An 18,004-nucleotide genomic window follows, 5' to 3' on the forward strand; every position below is an offset into this window, starting at 1 on the left:
GATCCTTTTCATTCATTTACCAACACTATGAACAATTTCCCTTAGAAGAAGTTTTTAAAAAAGACCATTTTTGAATTTTATTGGCAAAATCGATCATTTTTTTATTTAATTAGCAAATCTTTTTGACCATACAAACACGGCTAGCCAAAAGGAGGTTGATTTGACAAAATTGAGTTCTTAAAATACAAGGGAGTACTAGTCCAGTGTATTTAGCGGCCACCAATTAGATCTTTAAGTATACACGGGACTTGTAGTCTAGTGATCAGTGACCACTAAATACGCGGGACTAGTAGTCCCGTGTATTTTAAATACTCTATATTTTGCAAAATCGACCTTTTTTTGGCTAGGCGTGATGACATTGCTAAAAAGAAGCCGATTTTGCTAATTAAATAAAAAAGGTCAAATTTCCTAATAAAATTTTAAAAGGGCCCTTTTTAAAACTTTTTCCTTTCCATTATCATGTACGAAAAAATGTAAAAAGTCTTTTTTACCTTCTTTCAGTCATTCACCATTAGCGCCCATCATGTTGGCCTCTACTGCAGTTAAATCTGAAGGACTCTCCAATAATTAAAGAGAAGATTAATATGGTCAAACAAATTAAGTGCTACTTTTCACAGAACTATCCAATGACACTATTATAGCGAGGTGTTAATGAACTCATGTAACAGCTAATAAGCCTACAACAAATATTCCGAAAGAGCTAGAGAAGTAAACTGAGCATAACAATAAATATTATGAGAAGTTAGAGGAGTACTTGAAATGAGCACTATGTTCCAGCTTCCGACTTCCTTGGATTGCTGATTCACTACCTTCTAGTTCATATAGGTGAGAGCTGTCCTCTGGCACTTTCAAATCCCATTTCTTAAGGCAGGCAACAACAACTTGGCACATTCGCGTTAAGGGACTTCCTCCCGGTTTTTGAAATCTATATAATTTGGAGCCAGAAAGGAAACTGCCGACAGCTAAAGCCATGAATAATGTAGGAATTCCATAGCCTAATCCCCAGCCACGATTGTCTTGTATCCATACAAGAAAAGTGCCAGATATAAAAGCACCGATGTTGATACAGAAATAAAACCAATTGAAGAAAGAACCTTTACCCGGTCGCTCTCTAGGGTCAGTATCATCAAATTGATCAGCTCCAAAAGATGAGACGCAAGGCTTGATGCCACCGGTGCCAAGTGCAATTAGATAAAGGCTGAAGAAGAAAATAGCAGATTGGAACGTGCTTGGCTCTGGACAAGCAAAGCCTATACAGTGAGGAGGCTTCAAAGCCGGTACTGATGCTGAAACAGTCAACGAAAGCATTCCCTTTGACAAAAAGATATATCATTAGTCAACTAAGAGAATTGGATGCACAAATAGAGAGATGTCATAGCAATCGATAACATTATTAAAGGATACAAAAGAAATTATCAAAGGATACAAACATACACAAAGAGACATGCCTCTATTGTGAAGTTTCATCCTGTTGAATGTGTTGGATAATATGTTAGACACAAGACATCCTGCCATGTCATTTCTAACACATCCTGCCATGTCATTTTTGTATTGACTATTTTTATTTTCCTTTTTTGAGAAACCGTGCACGTCATGCATTATGTCACATTCTGCCCTGTCACTGTGTCAGTTCAAATGCTTCATATATAGGTAAAAATTGCGCTTCTTTAGGATGTTATTTAAGAAACTTTTTTTTTTTGCATTCTTCCTGGAAAGAATAATTTTTCGGAGTTACAGTTTGCTATGAACTTTTGGTTGCAAAAAGATATGTGGTCATAGAGAAATACGGGTTAGGAAGGAATAGGAGTTCTCATTAAAAGAACAATGTAATTGTAGAAAAGTATTTGTTTATGATAGTGTTAAAGAGTAAAATATAACCTGAAATTGGAGTTCAGGTCCTAAATTTCGACCAGTGTATCAGGGAACATATTGGAAAAAGTCCAAATTTAATTGAGTATAGACTTGATATTTCTAGCTGACCTAGCTGTGCTCTTATCAAGAAGTGGGTCAATGATACCTACAATGAAGTAAATTACAGAAAAACCTGCAACAGTTCGATATCTTCCCCAGTACGAATCTGCTACAAAAGCACCAACAAGAGGTGTAAGATAGCAAGTGCCTTGCCAAGTGGTAACATTTCTTGCAGCAGACACATTTCCTTGGTGCAGCTCTTTAGTAAGATAAGTGACTAGGTTATTTGATATTCCATAGTATGCTAACCGTTCACAGCATTCAGTTCCTACAATATCAATTTTAATCATGAGTTATAAAAGATACTATTAAACTCCAGCAACAAGGAGCATCATACAATGGTAAAATGTTGATACCTAGGATAAATGGGCAAGCTCTCCAGTTTCCAGTAAGCTCTTTCAGAACGGGATTCCCGTTAAGGTCAACTGATCCATCCCCTGTGTAAGGTCCTTTGCTTTCATTCTACAAATTCAAAAACAAAGAAATAATGCAATTAATATCATAACAATCAGGAGTTTTAGGGAATTATCCCCGATTCTGCAGGAATCAATTTGATGTATAAGAAAAAAAAAAAGAACACCTCAAGAATCAGCATTTAATGCTGAGCACCGGTTCAAGAACATTAAATCAGCAGGCAAGGCATAATAACAGTAACAAGGCTAGCTAATAAGGAAAGCTCTCTAAATCTTATGTTATATCTCTAAGAAGACTCACATGGATTAGGTTTAAACTGAAGAAGTATAGAAAATGATAGGCATTGGTTTTTACGCCATTTAGATTGAAGGGATGAAGGAAAAATGTAAAGAACATTGAACATTTGGAGTGATTTTGACTCATAAAAGTTCTTAACCGAATGAGTAACTTTATAGAGTCTAGCAGTAAATTTTAATATTCTCTATGATTTTAAGATAAAGAGAAGAGGTAGGTTGCACACCATAAGGACCACTGGTATTATTTTACTTCTGATATAGTGAATCTCCTCTTGCCTATGAATGTAGGAACATTGTGTAATCTTCTATGTATTTCCTATAATTTTGATTTGCCATACATAGTTCTTGATTCCTTTTCATCCTTCTTTAGTAATTACATGGCGATTCATCAAGTTTCAATAATGAATCCCTAATTCTTAACATATCTTCTATTCCATAAAGCATATCTTATCTCTGGAATTTTTCATTCATGTCCTTCACCTCTCTTTTATGCAAAAAGATTTTTCTCTATTTTATTATTTCTTAGGAGTTAGCTAACTTATTCTTTGCCAATGTTTTAGAAATGGCTAGCACCTAGGCGCGGGACCAAGCACCTACACGGGAGCTTAAGTGGCACAGACATTTTTAGAATCAAGAGAGGAATGATTCTTTTCAAAGACTCAAAATTCTATCATCGTCGTTTACCTAAGATGGACTTGGATGTAGAGTTTTAATCTGATCCATTTTAACTACGTCCATTCTCTTCTCTTTATCCGTTTGTCACTCCCCGGGCCCGCGAGCCCGTCTGCTGTAAGTTATGGGACCACTAAGAGTAACTCGATGTTTGGCTAAATCCACTACCAAAAGATGTTAGCATTAGTTGCTCTTAAACCATTTGGCTTTACTATTTAAACCATTCAAAGTCTTTTAGTTTTTCCCAATGTGGGACTATTTTGGATATCACACTCACCCCACCTTCAACACCAGACGCCATCATTGCGGCATGATAATTAGCACATCTCAGTGTCACAATTAGACAATGTGGACTTTATAGGTCACTCCTACGGGCTCTAGAGGTAGCCCTCACCATACTCAAGGGATGTAGGACTTAGTCTAATGTATCACTTAGCTCCCCACTTCCGACTGACTAACTACTCTGATACCATTTTGCATGCCTTGAGCCCGTGAACCCGTTGCCGTGCTGTAAGTCATGGAACCCACTGAGAGCAACTCATTTGTTTGGCTCGATCCACTACCAAAAAGTGTTAGCATTAGTTCCTCTTGAATCTTTGACTTTACTATTTAAACCATCCAAAGTCTTCTAGTTTTTCTTGATGTAGGATTATGTGGGGTATCACACCGTTACTATGCTTCAGCAAGCAACATACCCCTCTTTTGCATAAGCGGCTCGGTCTAAGTACCGTTTAGGCCTAGGTCAACAACCAGACCGCTTTTTAAGCCAATGTTGTTTGCAGCTAGAATATGCTAGTTCTCCCAATCTCCCTCTGTAATGATGTCTATGGGTGAATCTTCAGTCATATAGCCCCTTACTGGTGTCACCTTTTAATGCATTTGAAGATATCTCTGCCTAGTATGTGCAATAGCTTAATGCATAATATCATCCACAACCTTTGGTCATAGCATAATACTGTCCAGCACCTTGCAAGAGCAATATATTACTGCTCACAAACTTATCCAGGCATTCACATTGAACTTGCTTCAGATTGCTTTATGCTCTTGACTTTGTACTTCTAGTGTATCCACAAGTATATATTTGCACATCATTTTTGTTGGGTTCTAAAGGCTCGCGAGTGTAATTAGATTGGACTAATCTTCTAGGAACCACGTTAAATCCAATTCCAAAGGATTAACACTAATTGAGTCATTAGTCATCTCACTCTATTTCCCGTATGGTACTGAATTCATTCCTCATGTCTCTCATGCCACATCCACTCGAGAACAAGTGGATGTGAGACAATTCCGACCTTTACAAATGAAATTTCACGCACAATTTGAAGTCTCAATTCACTTGGGAATGTTCTCGAGTTGTCTCTGAATTGACTTTGTGTCGGTACATAGCGCCAACCTTCAAGATGCAAGTACAATTCTTTATACAGAACACATAACTAGGTACATATTTATGGTGTAGCTCCACTACTATGTGATTGTGGAATCTTTCCTATACAATTTCCTGCATTTGTTACCAAATCCGATTCAGTTGCAACTCTTCTTTACATAGAACACCAAGACATGACACATAATCCTTTGATTCTCAAATTCAAGAAGCTCAATGCGTAATTGATCAAATCTCCAGAAACCCAATTGACAAATTTTAATTTTTATCAATGCCTGAAAATAGAAGCCCCACAAATCTAAATGCTGATAACATTACTAGTAACCACATCAAACTAGACCTGAAGTAACAATTTTGATCACTAACCGATATGTTATTTGAGGAAATCCAATACCCAAAAGCTAGAATTTAAATTTAAAGAAAAAAGAATGAAAGAAACCTGAGAGTGATTGTTTTCTCCTTCTAAAAGTAGAAGCCTCTCCTCATATTGCGGCTCTTGAGGGCTCATTGACATTACAGGGATCCAAACCAAGCTATAGACCACTTTGTTTAGCGATAAAGATCCGATTTATGCAGAATTTAACGCTGATTTCGGTATCGGATGGAATCTCCAAAGTATTCCCATCCTTTTCTCCTCTTGTTTGCACAGTTGACCACAGAATTCGAGTTTGGGCTGGAAATTGGGTCGGGTCTTTAACGGGTTAAGCCATTTTATGCCTGACCGTTACCTGATCCGAAAGTTTAATCTGATTAAAATAGACAGAGGCTACGGAGCTAAGCATTATTCTTCCAGATTATTAAGGTATATTTTTCATAGATTGATGAAATTATTACGTTATGCATACAAAATATAAGAGACCACTATTAATTCATCCCAGCTCCCAAGGATCTTCCAAAATGATCCTTCAAGTTAAATCAAGTTTGATTTGAGGGAAATATTCCGTCAAATCTAACGGTCAGAGGCAAAATGATCATTTTACTCCTCTATTATGTTCCCCAACCCAACTTAAATGGATTTAAATCATGCTAAACAACATCAGAAAGATGGAGTTTGGTGATTGCAGATGTAGCGTTAGAAGTACCCAATCATGGTTAGTTTTTTTAAGCTAAAACATTAACAGAGAGACAATTTTACAAGATCCTATAGGATTTAAGGGACTAATATGCAATTTTCAAGAGTTGAGGGACTAATATGCAATTATTAAAAACGTAAGGGACTAATATCTAAAAAAGTCCATGAAAATACTATCTCGCTATACACAATACCATGAATATTTACAATAGAGAGCCTACCTCTGCCACATATAAATATCAAGCTAGTAAAGACATAATTGATAACAGTATTTGCTTTAACCTCTTTTTATGGTAATTAACACAACACAACGAAAAACAAATGATAAATTTCACAAAACCACCCAATATTTTATGAGGTTTCACATGAAAAAAGAGGCTAGTAACTAGGTTAGATACGCATACATAATGCACGAGATATCTGTTAATTTGGGGGTGGATACCAACCTCTGCACCGGCGAGGAGCTCCGACGAGCTCGATGTCGACGAGGCGAAGCCACAGGTGAGGTCCAGGCTATCTTCGGCAGCGCCCCCCCGAGCTCTGCGTTCGAGCTCGAGCCCCACGTGCGAGCGCCTCCACCCAACTCTGCGTTCGAACGCAACCCTGCGTTTGGCGATGGCGTCCTTTGCGTTCGAGCGCTCCCACCTCTGCGTTCGGCCTCGAATTTGGCGTCGAAGCAGTCGCTGGCGACAGGCTGTCGCCAGCCCTCCACCTCCGCCTATAAAAGAGACCCCATGCCCTAGGGTTTAGCTGCTGAAGAACTTCCCCCTCTCCTCCGATTTCTCCTTCTCTGGTGGCGGCGGCTGCCCTAAAATCGCAGAGGCGATTTTTCTCCAGCTCTCAACGCGATTTTGAGAGAGAGAGAGGGGATTTAAAAGGAGAGAGAGAGAGAATTAAAGAGGGTTTAATTGTGGGGTATCATTTATTCTCAAGTTGAGAATTGAAAGGGGTTCATACCCTTTGATTATTAACACTGTAGCTACAGTGTTTATCTGAGAAATCTCAGTTTTGAGATACGCTCCTAAATTGTAATTTCTTGTTTAATTAATAAGAAATTATCTGTGTGGCTCCCGAGGACGTAGGCAGTTGCCGAACCTCGTTAAATCTTGGTGTACTTTTCTATTCTGCGTTTCTGTTGCAATTAGGGATTTAGGCATTAAAATTCCTAACAAACCATTGATCAACAATCAACAATATACTTCACTCCGGAGAGTGGATAACATGAAACGAACTCGTCAAAAGGTAGATGACAGCGGATTGTGGAGGAGTCAAATTGATGATCTGAGAGTTGGATGTAAGCGCTAGCACCTCAGGAACAACACGCTAAAATTTTGTCTCGATTGGACAACGTTTCGCCTTTGATCAAGGATAAACTCTCTGCTGGTTGGAATTTTCAGGCAACTCACATTCGCTTGTTCTCTCTACTTCTCATTATTTTGCTAAAACTTGCAACCAATCCTTAGGGCTTTATATAGTCATCTCCTGGCCAGTTGCCAATGCAAAAGGTAATGCATAATTGCTCTTTCATATTCCCATGGGCAACCTTCAAACTTCGTTTACTTTGCATCCTCCAATGCAACTTTCAAGCTTATATGCTCAGCACCATTTATGCTTCTTGGAGTCTGGATCTTACTAGGAGGGAATCCCGACACTTTAGGCTTTTTTTAAACTCTTGTTCTCTATATTCTTAAAAATCTACACGCTTAAAATTTTAAATGAAGTTCTCTGTCTACTATAGATTTCAATTGATTTTTATTTCAAGTTTTCAGTGCTAATTTATCTTTGTCATATTTTGGTTCCATGGACTGTTTTTGGCTTCAAAGAATTTTCCAAATAAATTGTTTGACATGCATGGGCAACTATGTTTAAGACCAATCAACATCTTTCCATGCTATGAACTAATAGCGAGTGCAGCCTTTACGTTTGTGTTGTTACATAGTCAAGCAAATCTAGATTATCTTGTATTGTCTACTTTAAACTTATTCCAGATCTTTTCAGCTTCAATTATTTTAAACACGTCCACTAAATTTTTAAAAGTTTTAAGTTTTTATATAATTAGATTAGCAACTTTTACTAGAATGTTGAACTAGTTTTAAATTTCCAGATATCTTTGATTTTCAATTTCTTCACTAATTGAATGCTTTTCAAACATATATAGTTGAAACAATATTCACAAGCTTATCAAATGTATGTATTGAATTATTTTTTCCCCCGATAGTACTTGTAGCCCAACTTCACTTAGTGACATTTGCTATGATATTAAATACTTTTCAAACATATGAAATGTATGTACTGAATTGATTTTGTTTTTTCTTCTGAAGTACTCGTATTCTGAAATATAGAAAATTTTATAACGTCATCAAAGACATTCGTTTAGCAATTTCCTATGAACTTTTAACAGCATTCGGAACATTTCACATCTTTCTAATATTTTTTTAAATCAAAATTTCATATTGTTGACTTGTTCTTCTTTTGTTGGTTAGTTGTGTTCTCGAGTCTAGAAAACAGCCTTGGTTTTTCAAAGAAAAGACAATACACTTTCTTGAAGTAATATTTGAACTTTTCAAGATACAAAGACTATCTTTAGCTAAATAATATTTTGAGTTGTTTTGTCTAATTTGCTTATTTCTTCTATTTTTATCTGTAGAAATATTTTTTAATGAAAATTTTATTTAAATGTTGCTTCTAAACTTTTGAACTTCTAGTACTACCTTTCACTTTATCATACGTAACTATGTTTTATCTGTTTTCCTTGTCTGTGTCGAGTAGTTATATTTTGAAGTAGTATTGTTTTGCTTATTAAATTTTTAGTGACGTGTCTCTACTTTTGTCTAAATCATGTGTTCTGAAGTGTTAAATTTTTATTATTCGTAATTTTCAAGATAATGTTATATAATCCATAATGCCTTGATCAATTTTTAGCATTCCAGTATTTCATTTACTTAAACTATCTTCCGTGATGATTGTACATGGATTATCCATTACAAAATTTATATCATCATTAATTTTGGAAACAAGTTTTTACATGCTTCCATGTAGTAAATCTATCTTAATTGTGTATAGAAAGTCTCTGCACGAGCGCTTTACTTGAATTACGACCCCAAAATTTGGATCTCGATGACAGAGGTCTCTCGACGATTTGATATCGTCCTCATTGTCGATCTCTGCCTTATTGATCTTTTCTCGAGCGCAAAGTCAACTCCACCATTTGTTTGTCAGATCCTTAAAGAATGATCATTTGTTAGATCCTTAAAGAAATGATCATTTATTGTTAAATCCTGAAAATGATCATTTGTCGTTAGATTCTTAAAGAAGGATCCTTTCGAATCCTTCAAAAAAGTATCATTTGTTGTCGGATCCTGAAAAGGATCATTTGTTCTTGCATCCTAAAAGGATTATTTGATTGGTGGAGCCCTAGAGGGGACTAACTGATTTGAAGATATCCAAGTGAAAAATAAGAACAAAATTATTTTGAGACACCGTCACTGACTAGAACGTGTGTACGTTATTTGTAACAAGCTGGACATGTATGATATACATGCTTCAGCTTTGAGAGGGAGTGTCAAGGAATATATTGTAGAAATATAAATAATTAGGAATAATATATTAGGAATATGTAATTGAGAGATATTAGGAATATGATTGGATATGATTTTATCTCATAGCTATTTTGTAATATCCCCCAAACCTCTGTTTAAGAAAGGTTGAGTTAGATAAATAACATATCTTCTTGACCTTTTTCTATTTCTTTACATCCTCCACATATGATCCATACCTAAACTTATCAAATAACCACCACCACTTATCATATGAATCAAAATTCAGTGAATTATTCTTCATAATCAAGACCTATATTAATCCAATTTATACAATGGATAAAAGTTCTCTGAACCAGAAGTGGGATTCAAACTCAAAGAGAAGATCTCACTACATGATCTTTAAAAAATCAATTAAACATCGATCGACATATTTATTTAAAAATTCACTTAAAAAACAACACTGCAATTAATCAAAGTTCAGTCATTTTCCTCAATTCTTCCTTAGAATTATGAGTCTCTCCAGCTCTACCTAATCCGGAGTCTCTGAAAAGATGAATAAAACATAATGAGTTTAATACTTACTAAGTGGATGAATCTATACATTATGCACTAGTTTAACAAAACTAAATATACAAATCATCATAAATCAAAAGTAATGTAAACATGTTTATATACAATAGAAATATCACCAACAAATTATTATACCATTTTTGATGCCACGAGTGAAAAATAATATTTCGTAGGAATTGGAAATGTAAGCAAGCCACGTCTCAATGCAATCAACACTTCAATACTCTGATTGTCGTGGCAATCCCCTGAATTATTTAGCCTGTGGTCAGGATGTGAGACCCAAGTTTAGGTTCTTAGCGCTAAAATAAAAACCTCTTGGAAGCACCTTGAGCCCATTATGACTTACTTATTTTTCCTACATATAACGGTATGTTAACATGAGATGCATCTGTTTAATATAAGTGAACTGCAAATATTTTATACTAAAATGCGAAAGGTAAAATCAATAAAGAATCTCAACCCATATACACATCTCAACATGGTACTATATAATAAAGACATGACTGTTGTTAAAGAGAGAACCCAAATACTCGTGTCTTCGTAAAATATGAAACCAACAACGGATAATTGCGCAAAATACTCTAAATAAACGTTATTCATGGAATAAATCCACATATGAATAAATGCATAGATTCACCACTTACAGAGTTCTAATGAATATCCAAATTCTTCTTACAATGTTACTCCAGGGCCTTTAGGAAATCCTAAAGAATAAATACAAGCAAGCAGTAACTCTACTATTTATCCTATGATCACCGCCTAATTAGATTAAATAATTAATTATCATTCTATAAATCCAAATAGAAGATATAAGTACTCTATACAGCTAACATAAGGAGCATTATGTCATAATATCTTCATTAAAAAGGCTTGGGATCATATTCATTAATTTCAAGACCTAAAGCAGAGTTGAGCAAGGTACTTCCTAGTCTATACATAAAGTCAAATGTGATATTGAAAACAATTGGAGAGCAATGGCAGCAAGGAATTTCTTTGAGCTGCATGGGTTTGGTTTCGTAACAGGTTCAAAACAATGAGGTTGCATTTAGGGGCTGTTTGTTTGGTCCAAAAACCACAGAAAAAGACCACTGAAAACTGACATAGGGTATTTTTCACAATTTCCTTCATAATCGGGTGTTTGTCTTGCAAAAGACAAAGGAAAGTGAGGGAAAGATGTTGCGCCAACTAGACATTTTCCCCAGAAAAATTTCCCCTGTTTGAAGCCGATTTCGGGAGAAAAGTGCACTTTTCTCTCTCCGTCCGAATCTAGGGTTCTCGAAAATTTATTCTCAAGTTGAGAATTGAAAGGGGTTCATACCCTTTGATTATTAACACTGTAGCTACAGTGTTTATCTGAGAAATCTCAGTTTTGAGATACGCTCCTAAATTGTAATTTCTTGTTTAATTAATAAGAAATTATCTGTGTGGCTCCCGAGGACGTAGGCAGTTGCCGAACCTCGTTAAATCTTGGTGTACTTTTCTATTCTGCGTTTCTGTTGCAATTAGGGATTTAGGCATTAAAATTCCTAACAATATCTTTAAAAGATCAAACAGATCCCAATTATTAGAATGAATTCCAAACCAAAACATCAAACTAATTCAGTTATGACTAAGTACAATTATGAGCAATAAGTATTAAAAAGAAAGGATGCTCGAACCCAAAATCCAACAGAGGAAGACGATACGGCTAGGGACTGTTTGGTATGCTGCAAAAATGAATTGTGACATATGTTGTTTGGATTATTTACAATTTTATCATGGAAATGTATTTCTGGTCGAATATTTACACAAAATCACCATTTTCCAATCAAAACTCTAAGAAGCCTTCTTGCTCTCATACCTCAAGGCGCACCAAACAAACATCACAAGATTCAAGCCACTCAAACCTGCAATCAACAAAAAGAACCGATCGAGATGCCCTTCATTCAAGTTGTCAGGAATCCATCCAGGAGTTCCTCCTCTAGTCGTTACCGAAGCCACAAGTGTCAGAATCAACGAGTTCGAATAACTCCCTAAAGAACTCGTCACAAGTGCAAGAGCACTGCATATACTTCTCATGGCATCAGGAGACTGCTCATAGAAAAACTCCAACTGTCCAATTACAGTAAACACCTCAGCTGCGCCTACTAGAAAATACTGAGGAATTTGCCAAAGAATACTCATCGACACTGCGACTTTCTGATGAACTAACCCCTCAGAATATGCAATTTGGAGACGCTTGATCTCTACCAAATATGCTGATATCATTGCAAGTATAGAAATTAAAAGGCCAATACCGATTCTTTGAAGATCAGTGAAACCGCTTTCTCTGCCAGTGAATTTTCTTACTGTTGGAATAAGGAGGCGATCATAGATTGGGATGCAGATGAGGACACTGATGACATCGAAGGTTGAGAGTGAGGCTGGGGGAATGGAGATAGAACCGATGTTTTTGTCGAGAACCATGCCTTGTTCCAAGAACAAGGAGGAATTTTGGGAATATACAGAAGAGAAAATGATGGTGGTGGCCCAAATGGGGAACATTTGGATTAGTATTTTGAGTTCTTCGACTTGTGTGACTGTGCAGAGACTCCATGGATTGACGAGGTCCTCTCTTTTGGTGTCTAGGGTTGATATCATTGCAGCCTTGTCGAGGAACCTGTAAAATATGCACGCAATAGATTAATTCTCGAGAAATGTCAAGAATGCTATGGAAGTATGTTGAAAAAAAGGGTTTATCATCAATAGACCCTTCATGATATTGCCTAATCACTTGATAGACAACAATGTAGTTTTATTGTTGCAAATAGGCCCCTGAGTGAATATTATTCTTGACTCTTTTACCCTCAAGAGGTCTACTTGCCAAAAAAAAAAACTTTCTCTCTTAGAACTAATGTAATAAGCCTATCACAATAACAGTAAACATAGCAACATTAGAGTAGTATTCGAATCGAGCAACAATATAAATGTTCTGAGAAGGTAGAGAAGTACTTGAACTTAGCACAATGCTCCATCTTCCGACTTCCTTGGATTGCTGATCTACTACCTTCTAATTCATATAAGAGAGAGCTGTCATCTGGTACTTTCAAGTTCCATTTCTTAATAGAGGCAACAACAACCTGGCAAATTCGCATTACAGGACTTCCTCCTGGTTTTTGAAATCGATAAAATTTCGAGCCAGAAAAGAAACAACAGACAGCTAAAGCCATAAAAAATGTAGGAATTCCATAGCCTAATCCCCAACCTTGATTGTCTTGTATCCATACAAGAAAAGTGCCAGATGTAAAAGCACCGATGTTGATGCTGAAATAAAACCAATTGAAGAAAGAGCCTTTACTTGTTCGCTCCTTAGGGTCGGTATCATCAAACTGATCAGCTCCAAAAGATGAGACGCAAGGCTTGATGCCACCGGTGCCAAGTGCAATCAGATAAAGACTGAAGAAAAAAATAGCAGACTGGTATGTGCTTGGCTCTGGGCAAAGAAAGTCTATGCAGTGAGGAGGCTTCAAAGCCGGGATTGATGCTGAGAGAGTCAGTGAAAGCATTCCCTTTGATAAAGGATATATCATTGGTCAATTAAGAGAATTTGATGAACATAGAGAGATGCCATGGTAATCAATAACATTATTAGAAGATACAAAAGAAATTATCAAACCATGCAGACACAAAAAGATCCGTGCTTTTATTATGGAGACATCCTGCCATGTCATCTTTTTATTGTGTATGTTTTCAAAAAAGAATGTTATTAAGTCATGCTTTGTGTGTTGCACAGGTTGGGGGGGAGTCTTCTCTAACAAACTTTCTAATTCAGGCATGCAATGAAATTTCTGGTTACGAAGGGATTATATAGAAATATGGGTTAGGAAGGAATAAGAGTTACCATTAAAAGAATAATCAACAATGAAATCGTTGGAAATTATTTGCTTTGTCGAGAAGTGAATCAATGGTACTTACAATGAAGTAAATTGTAGAGAAAACTGCAACAGTCCGATATCTTCCCCAGTATGAATCTGCTACAAAAGCTCCGATGAGAGGTGTAAGATAGCAAGTGCCTTGCCAAGTGGTAACATTTCTTGCAGCAGAGAAATTTCCTTGGTGCAGCTCTTTAGTAAGATAAGTGACTAGGTTTTTTGATATTCCATAGTACGCTAACCGTTCACAGCATTCAGTTCCTATAATATCAATTTCAAACATGAGTTATAAAAGATGCTATTAAACTCCGGCAATACGAAACAGCAGACAATAATAATACGTTGATACCTAGGATAAAAGGGCAAGCTCTCCAGTTGCCAGTATGATTTTTCAAGACGGGATTCCCGCTAAGGTCAACTGATCCATCCCCTGTATAAGGTCCTTTACTTTCATTCTACAAAATAAAAAACATAGAAATAATGCAATTAATAGCATAACAATCAAAGGTTTAAGAAATTACAATATCCCTGCTGGAATCAGTTCGACGTATCATCAAGACAAGAAGAAGTAAAATTATTTATCTAATCACTATTCATGCTGAGCACCCATTGAAGAGCATTATATCAGTAGGCAAGGCATGCAAAAAACCATAATTAAGATTAGCTAGGAATGAAAACTTTAATATGAATTTTATATAATTATCTATAAGAATACTCATAAGGATTTGGTTTTAAAGTGAACAAAGCAAAGAAAATGAGAGAAAATGGTTTTCCCCTCTTTGGATTTCAGAGAAAATAAGGCAAAGAAAATGAGAGAATTTTGTACTTTGATCTTTTCTCATAAAGGTTCTTTGGACTCGTGAATCTAAACAAACACCCATTGTGGAGTGTAAGAACAAATTATATACGGTGTTAGGAGAACATCGCTGATCTTCTATTTACTTCCCGCTATTTTAGTTTTCCATATATAATCCTTGATTTTTTTTTTTTTTTGCTAGTAATCACAATGCAATGCATTAGCATATGATATCTACTAGTATGCAGGCAATACCATCCCCGATCTTTGTCCATCATATAGTGCTACTCCCCATCTTGCAAAAGAAAATTACTGCTCACATACTTCCTCATTGTTGAACTAAACTTGATTTAAGGGAGGTTAAAGTAACCTAAGAGGAGAAGTTAAGGCAAGGTAAGATAACTTATAAAACTTGTTTGGAAAATTAGTAAGGGGAATTGGAAGGGAAGGGAATATATATAAAATGATATAAATACCATAACATGTTACTAAGTTATGTTCTTGACAGGACGTAAATTGGTATCTCTACAATTGCTTTGCTCCCCTCCTTTATTGTCATGCCCCGGGCCGGTGGGCCCATTGGCACGTGCAAGGTGTGGGACTCATCGATTGTAACACGCTATTTGACTCATTGCATTAACAAAATCGACTAGCCGATGTTACACTTGAGTCTTGGACTTACCTATTTAAGCCGTACAATTTCACTGTAAATTCTCGATGTTGGACTAAAGTTGGGGTCTCATAATCACCCCATCTTACAAAAGTGACATCCTCGTCGTAACATGACAATCGGTACATCCTAGTATCGTCAGGCGATGTGGACTCTAGAGGTGGATCTTATGGGCTCTTAATGTGTCTCTCACTGCACTTGCGCAGTGTAGCACTTAGCACCGCATAACATTTAACTCCATACTTCCGACTGACAACTGCTCTGATACCATTTGTAACGCCCCAGACCCGCGGGCCCGTTGGCGCGTGCAAACCGTGTGACCCGCCGAGTGTAATGTGCTATTTGGCTCAATCCACTACTGAAATTGACTAGCCAATGTTACACTTAAGTCTTGGGCTTACCGATTTAAGCCACACAATTTTATTATAAATTCTCGATGTGGGGCTAAAGTTGGGGTCTCACATTTACCTTCTCTTCTCCCCCACTATCTAGTCCAACTTGATTCCCAAACAAGGTTAAAGCCTACCATAACTTCCCCTACCCCTCATTACCCTCAATCCAAACACACTTAGGGGTGTGGGGGGTATTCATTGGGACATTTGGTGGGATAATGAGATAATTTTAGAGATTCTATTTCATAGTGTTATTTATTGAGACAATGGAACAAGGATAATACCTATTTGTGTTATTGGTTTTTTGGAACACTAGTGAGACAATTTCACCACTTGGGATAAAATTACCCCACTCATATATAAAAATGTTATCCCAATAGTAAAAATTTACCCCATCCTTCATATTGGAACAATTTTGTTCCACTTTGAAGGCAATTGGGATAATTTTCAAACCTTTTTGTATTAGTTAAACTAATACATGCTAATTATATTATAAATATATAACATAGTATATAAAGTATAAAGTAATAATATATTCAATATATTATATTATATTATCATGTAGTAAAATAAAATATTATTATAGTTTAATTTATATTTATAATTTATTTTATGATATTTATTATATATTATTATGCAATATCACATACTATATTATATTTTTAATACATACATTAATATATTAATAATATTATAAACTATATAACTATATAATATTAATTAGTAATTATAGTATAACATATTATATTTTTGTATAAATAAAATAATGTATTATATTAAATATTATATTATTAAAATATTATATTAAATATATTGATCTTATATTATATTAATTATTATATAGTATAGCATGCTAATATAATATAATGTAATGTAATATAATAATTAATAATATTAATTAGTAATTATAGTACAACATATTATATTTTAATATAAAGTAAAATAATGTTTATATTATAATAATATACTAAATAATATATTAAACCAATTGGATAAGTTAATTAGAAGTAATTAATAGATAAAATTATATTTTAATAAGGTGTCACATCATCAATTATCTCATATGAATTGTCAAATCAAAGGCTCAAATTGTCTCATTGTCCAACTTTATCCCACTTTGCTCCATTTAAAATATCCCAAATGGATAAAATTGTTCCAATGAAACGGTTTCCCACTTCGGCCCTAATTTGTCCCAACCAATAACCCCCCTAAGACTAAGTGTACCATCAAGTATCTTTTCCTTCTCCATTTCTTGTTTGGTTACAAAATCTCATAATCCCAAAAATGGGTTGGCCCAATCTTATAGGAACCAAGTTGAGTCAAAAGAGTGTTAACCGTACGAAACCCGGTTGATTAAATGACCCATTCAGAAACCCAATTGGAAAACTTTTGTAATTGGCCTAAATATAGAAGCCCCTGCATCTAGTTGTTAACAAGTTGATCCCTAACCCTTTAAGTTAGTTGGGCATTTACTTAAATCCAAGAAACTCAACAAGCTGAAATATAAGCTTAACAGTTACAATTGATTGAGAACGAAGTAGAAGGAAAGAAAGAAGACATAAACCTGAAGATGGGGGTTCTCTCCTTCTAATTGCAGGAGTCTCTCCGCGTATTCCGGCTCTTCAGAGCCCATCGCCATGATCCAAGCAAGTCAAGCTACAGAACACTCGTTTTGTGACGCAGATTCTATTTGTAACTTTAGTGCTGATTTTGGTATATTCTCTCTTTTTTTGGCTGAGTGGCACTTAAATATCCCTTTTTTATTAGTGGGATAATTACTTAAATACCCTATCATTTCACTGTCTTCGCACTTAATTATTCTAAGTTGTCACTCGTTAGAAGGTTACAAAGTTTTCTTTTTTTCCTCCCCTTTTTTCTTTCTTTCTTTCTTTTTTTTTTTTGCCCTTTTTGAAGCTGATGTCTCAATGTAATTTTACTGTTGAAATGAATTTAAGTTCCTGAAATCATGGGAGAGATGTGTTCAATTTGAATAACATTATACACTTCATACTTTGATTTTGTCTAGAGTTAATTGGTTGAATTTTATCTCGGATTTTCAATTGAAATCGATGGGTTAGACAAAGAAATTGGGGGAGTAGTAGTAGTAGGGAATAAGGAGAAGGAAAAATTGAAAGTTTAGTAGATGAAAATGAATTATTTCAATTATATACAAGGAGAGTATGTAAAATAATACTTGTGGCAATAAATATGGTCAAAATACTCCCAAATAACATCTAATAAACACATGGAAATATTTCCAAAAATATTCTCACTTTAAGCCAACAGAAGATACTAACAGGATCAGATTTGGACAACTGGGAGAGAACTTAAAGTGTAAATG

At 35.5% G+C, this 18,004-nt stretch overlaps 2 protein-coding genes across 3 annotated transcripts in view; both read right to left on the reverse strand.

Moving 5' to 3' along the window:
* Window positions 1-5,390, reverse strand: part of LOC109822950 (protein NRT1/ PTR FAMILY 8.3-like) — a 6,854-nt gene extending 1,464 nt beyond the window's left edge. Inside the window, exons 1-4 of the mRNA XM_020389225.1 lie at window positions 5,174-5,390; window positions 2,328-2,433; window positions 2,022-2,239; window positions 755-1,311 (exon numbers count right to left, since the gene is read on the reverse strand). Of these exons, the coding sequence (XP_020244814.1) occupies window positions 755-1,311; window positions 2,022-2,239; window positions 2,328-2,433; window positions 5,174-5,248 (956 nt within the window). The 5' untranslated portion in view covers window positions 5,249-5,390. The remainder of the gene's footprint in view (window positions 1-754; window positions 1,312-2,021; window positions 2,240-2,327; window positions 2,434-5,173) is intronic.
* On the reverse strand, window positions 11,573-17,841 carry LOC109822949 (protein NRT1/ PTR FAMILY 8.3-like). Of its 2 annotated transcripts, XM_020389224.1 has the most exons (6): window positions 17,228-17,841; window positions 14,155-14,260; window positions 13,849-14,066; window positions 13,139-13,442; window positions 12,886-13,042; window positions 11,573-12,553 (listed from the first exon to the last, which is right to left on the reverse strand). In XM_020389224.1, the coding sequence occupies exons 1-6, from the start codon at window positions 17,300-17,302 to the stop codon at window positions 11,731-11,733; spliced, it is 1,683 nt and encodes a 560-aa protein (XP_020244813.1). In that variant the 5' UTR covers window positions 17,303-17,841; the 3' UTR covers window positions 11,573-11,730. The 2 variants fall into 2 exon arrangements, with proteins under 2 accessions (XP_020244813.1, XP_020244812.1); XM_020389223.1 differs by having other exon boundaries at window positions 12,886-13,442; window positions 17,228-17,840.

The sequence above is a fragment of the Asparagus officinalis genome, chromosome 8 (genome assembly GCF_001876935.1).
Source record: "Asparagus officinalis chromosome 8, Aspof.V1, whole genome shotgun sequence".
Lineage (NCBI taxonomy): Eukaryota > Viridiplantae > Streptophyta > Magnoliopsida > Asparagales > Asparagaceae > Asparagus > Asparagus officinalis.

Excerpts from the sequence above, each read along its gene's own strand:
- LOC109822949 (XM_020389223.1), bottom strand. The coding sequence starts at position 17,302 with ATGGCGATGGGCTCTGAAGAGCCGGAATACGCGGAGAGACTCCTGCAA. Across the intron at positions 13,443-13,848 it reads TCTCTACAATTTACTTCATT|GGAATGCTTTCACTGACTCT; the intron begins GTAAGTACCATT and ends CCTTTATCAAAG. Across the intron at positions 12,554-12,885 it reads GAGCATTGTGCTAAGTTCAA|GTTCCTCGACAAGGCTGCAA; the intron begins GTACTTCTCTAC and ends CATATTTTACAG.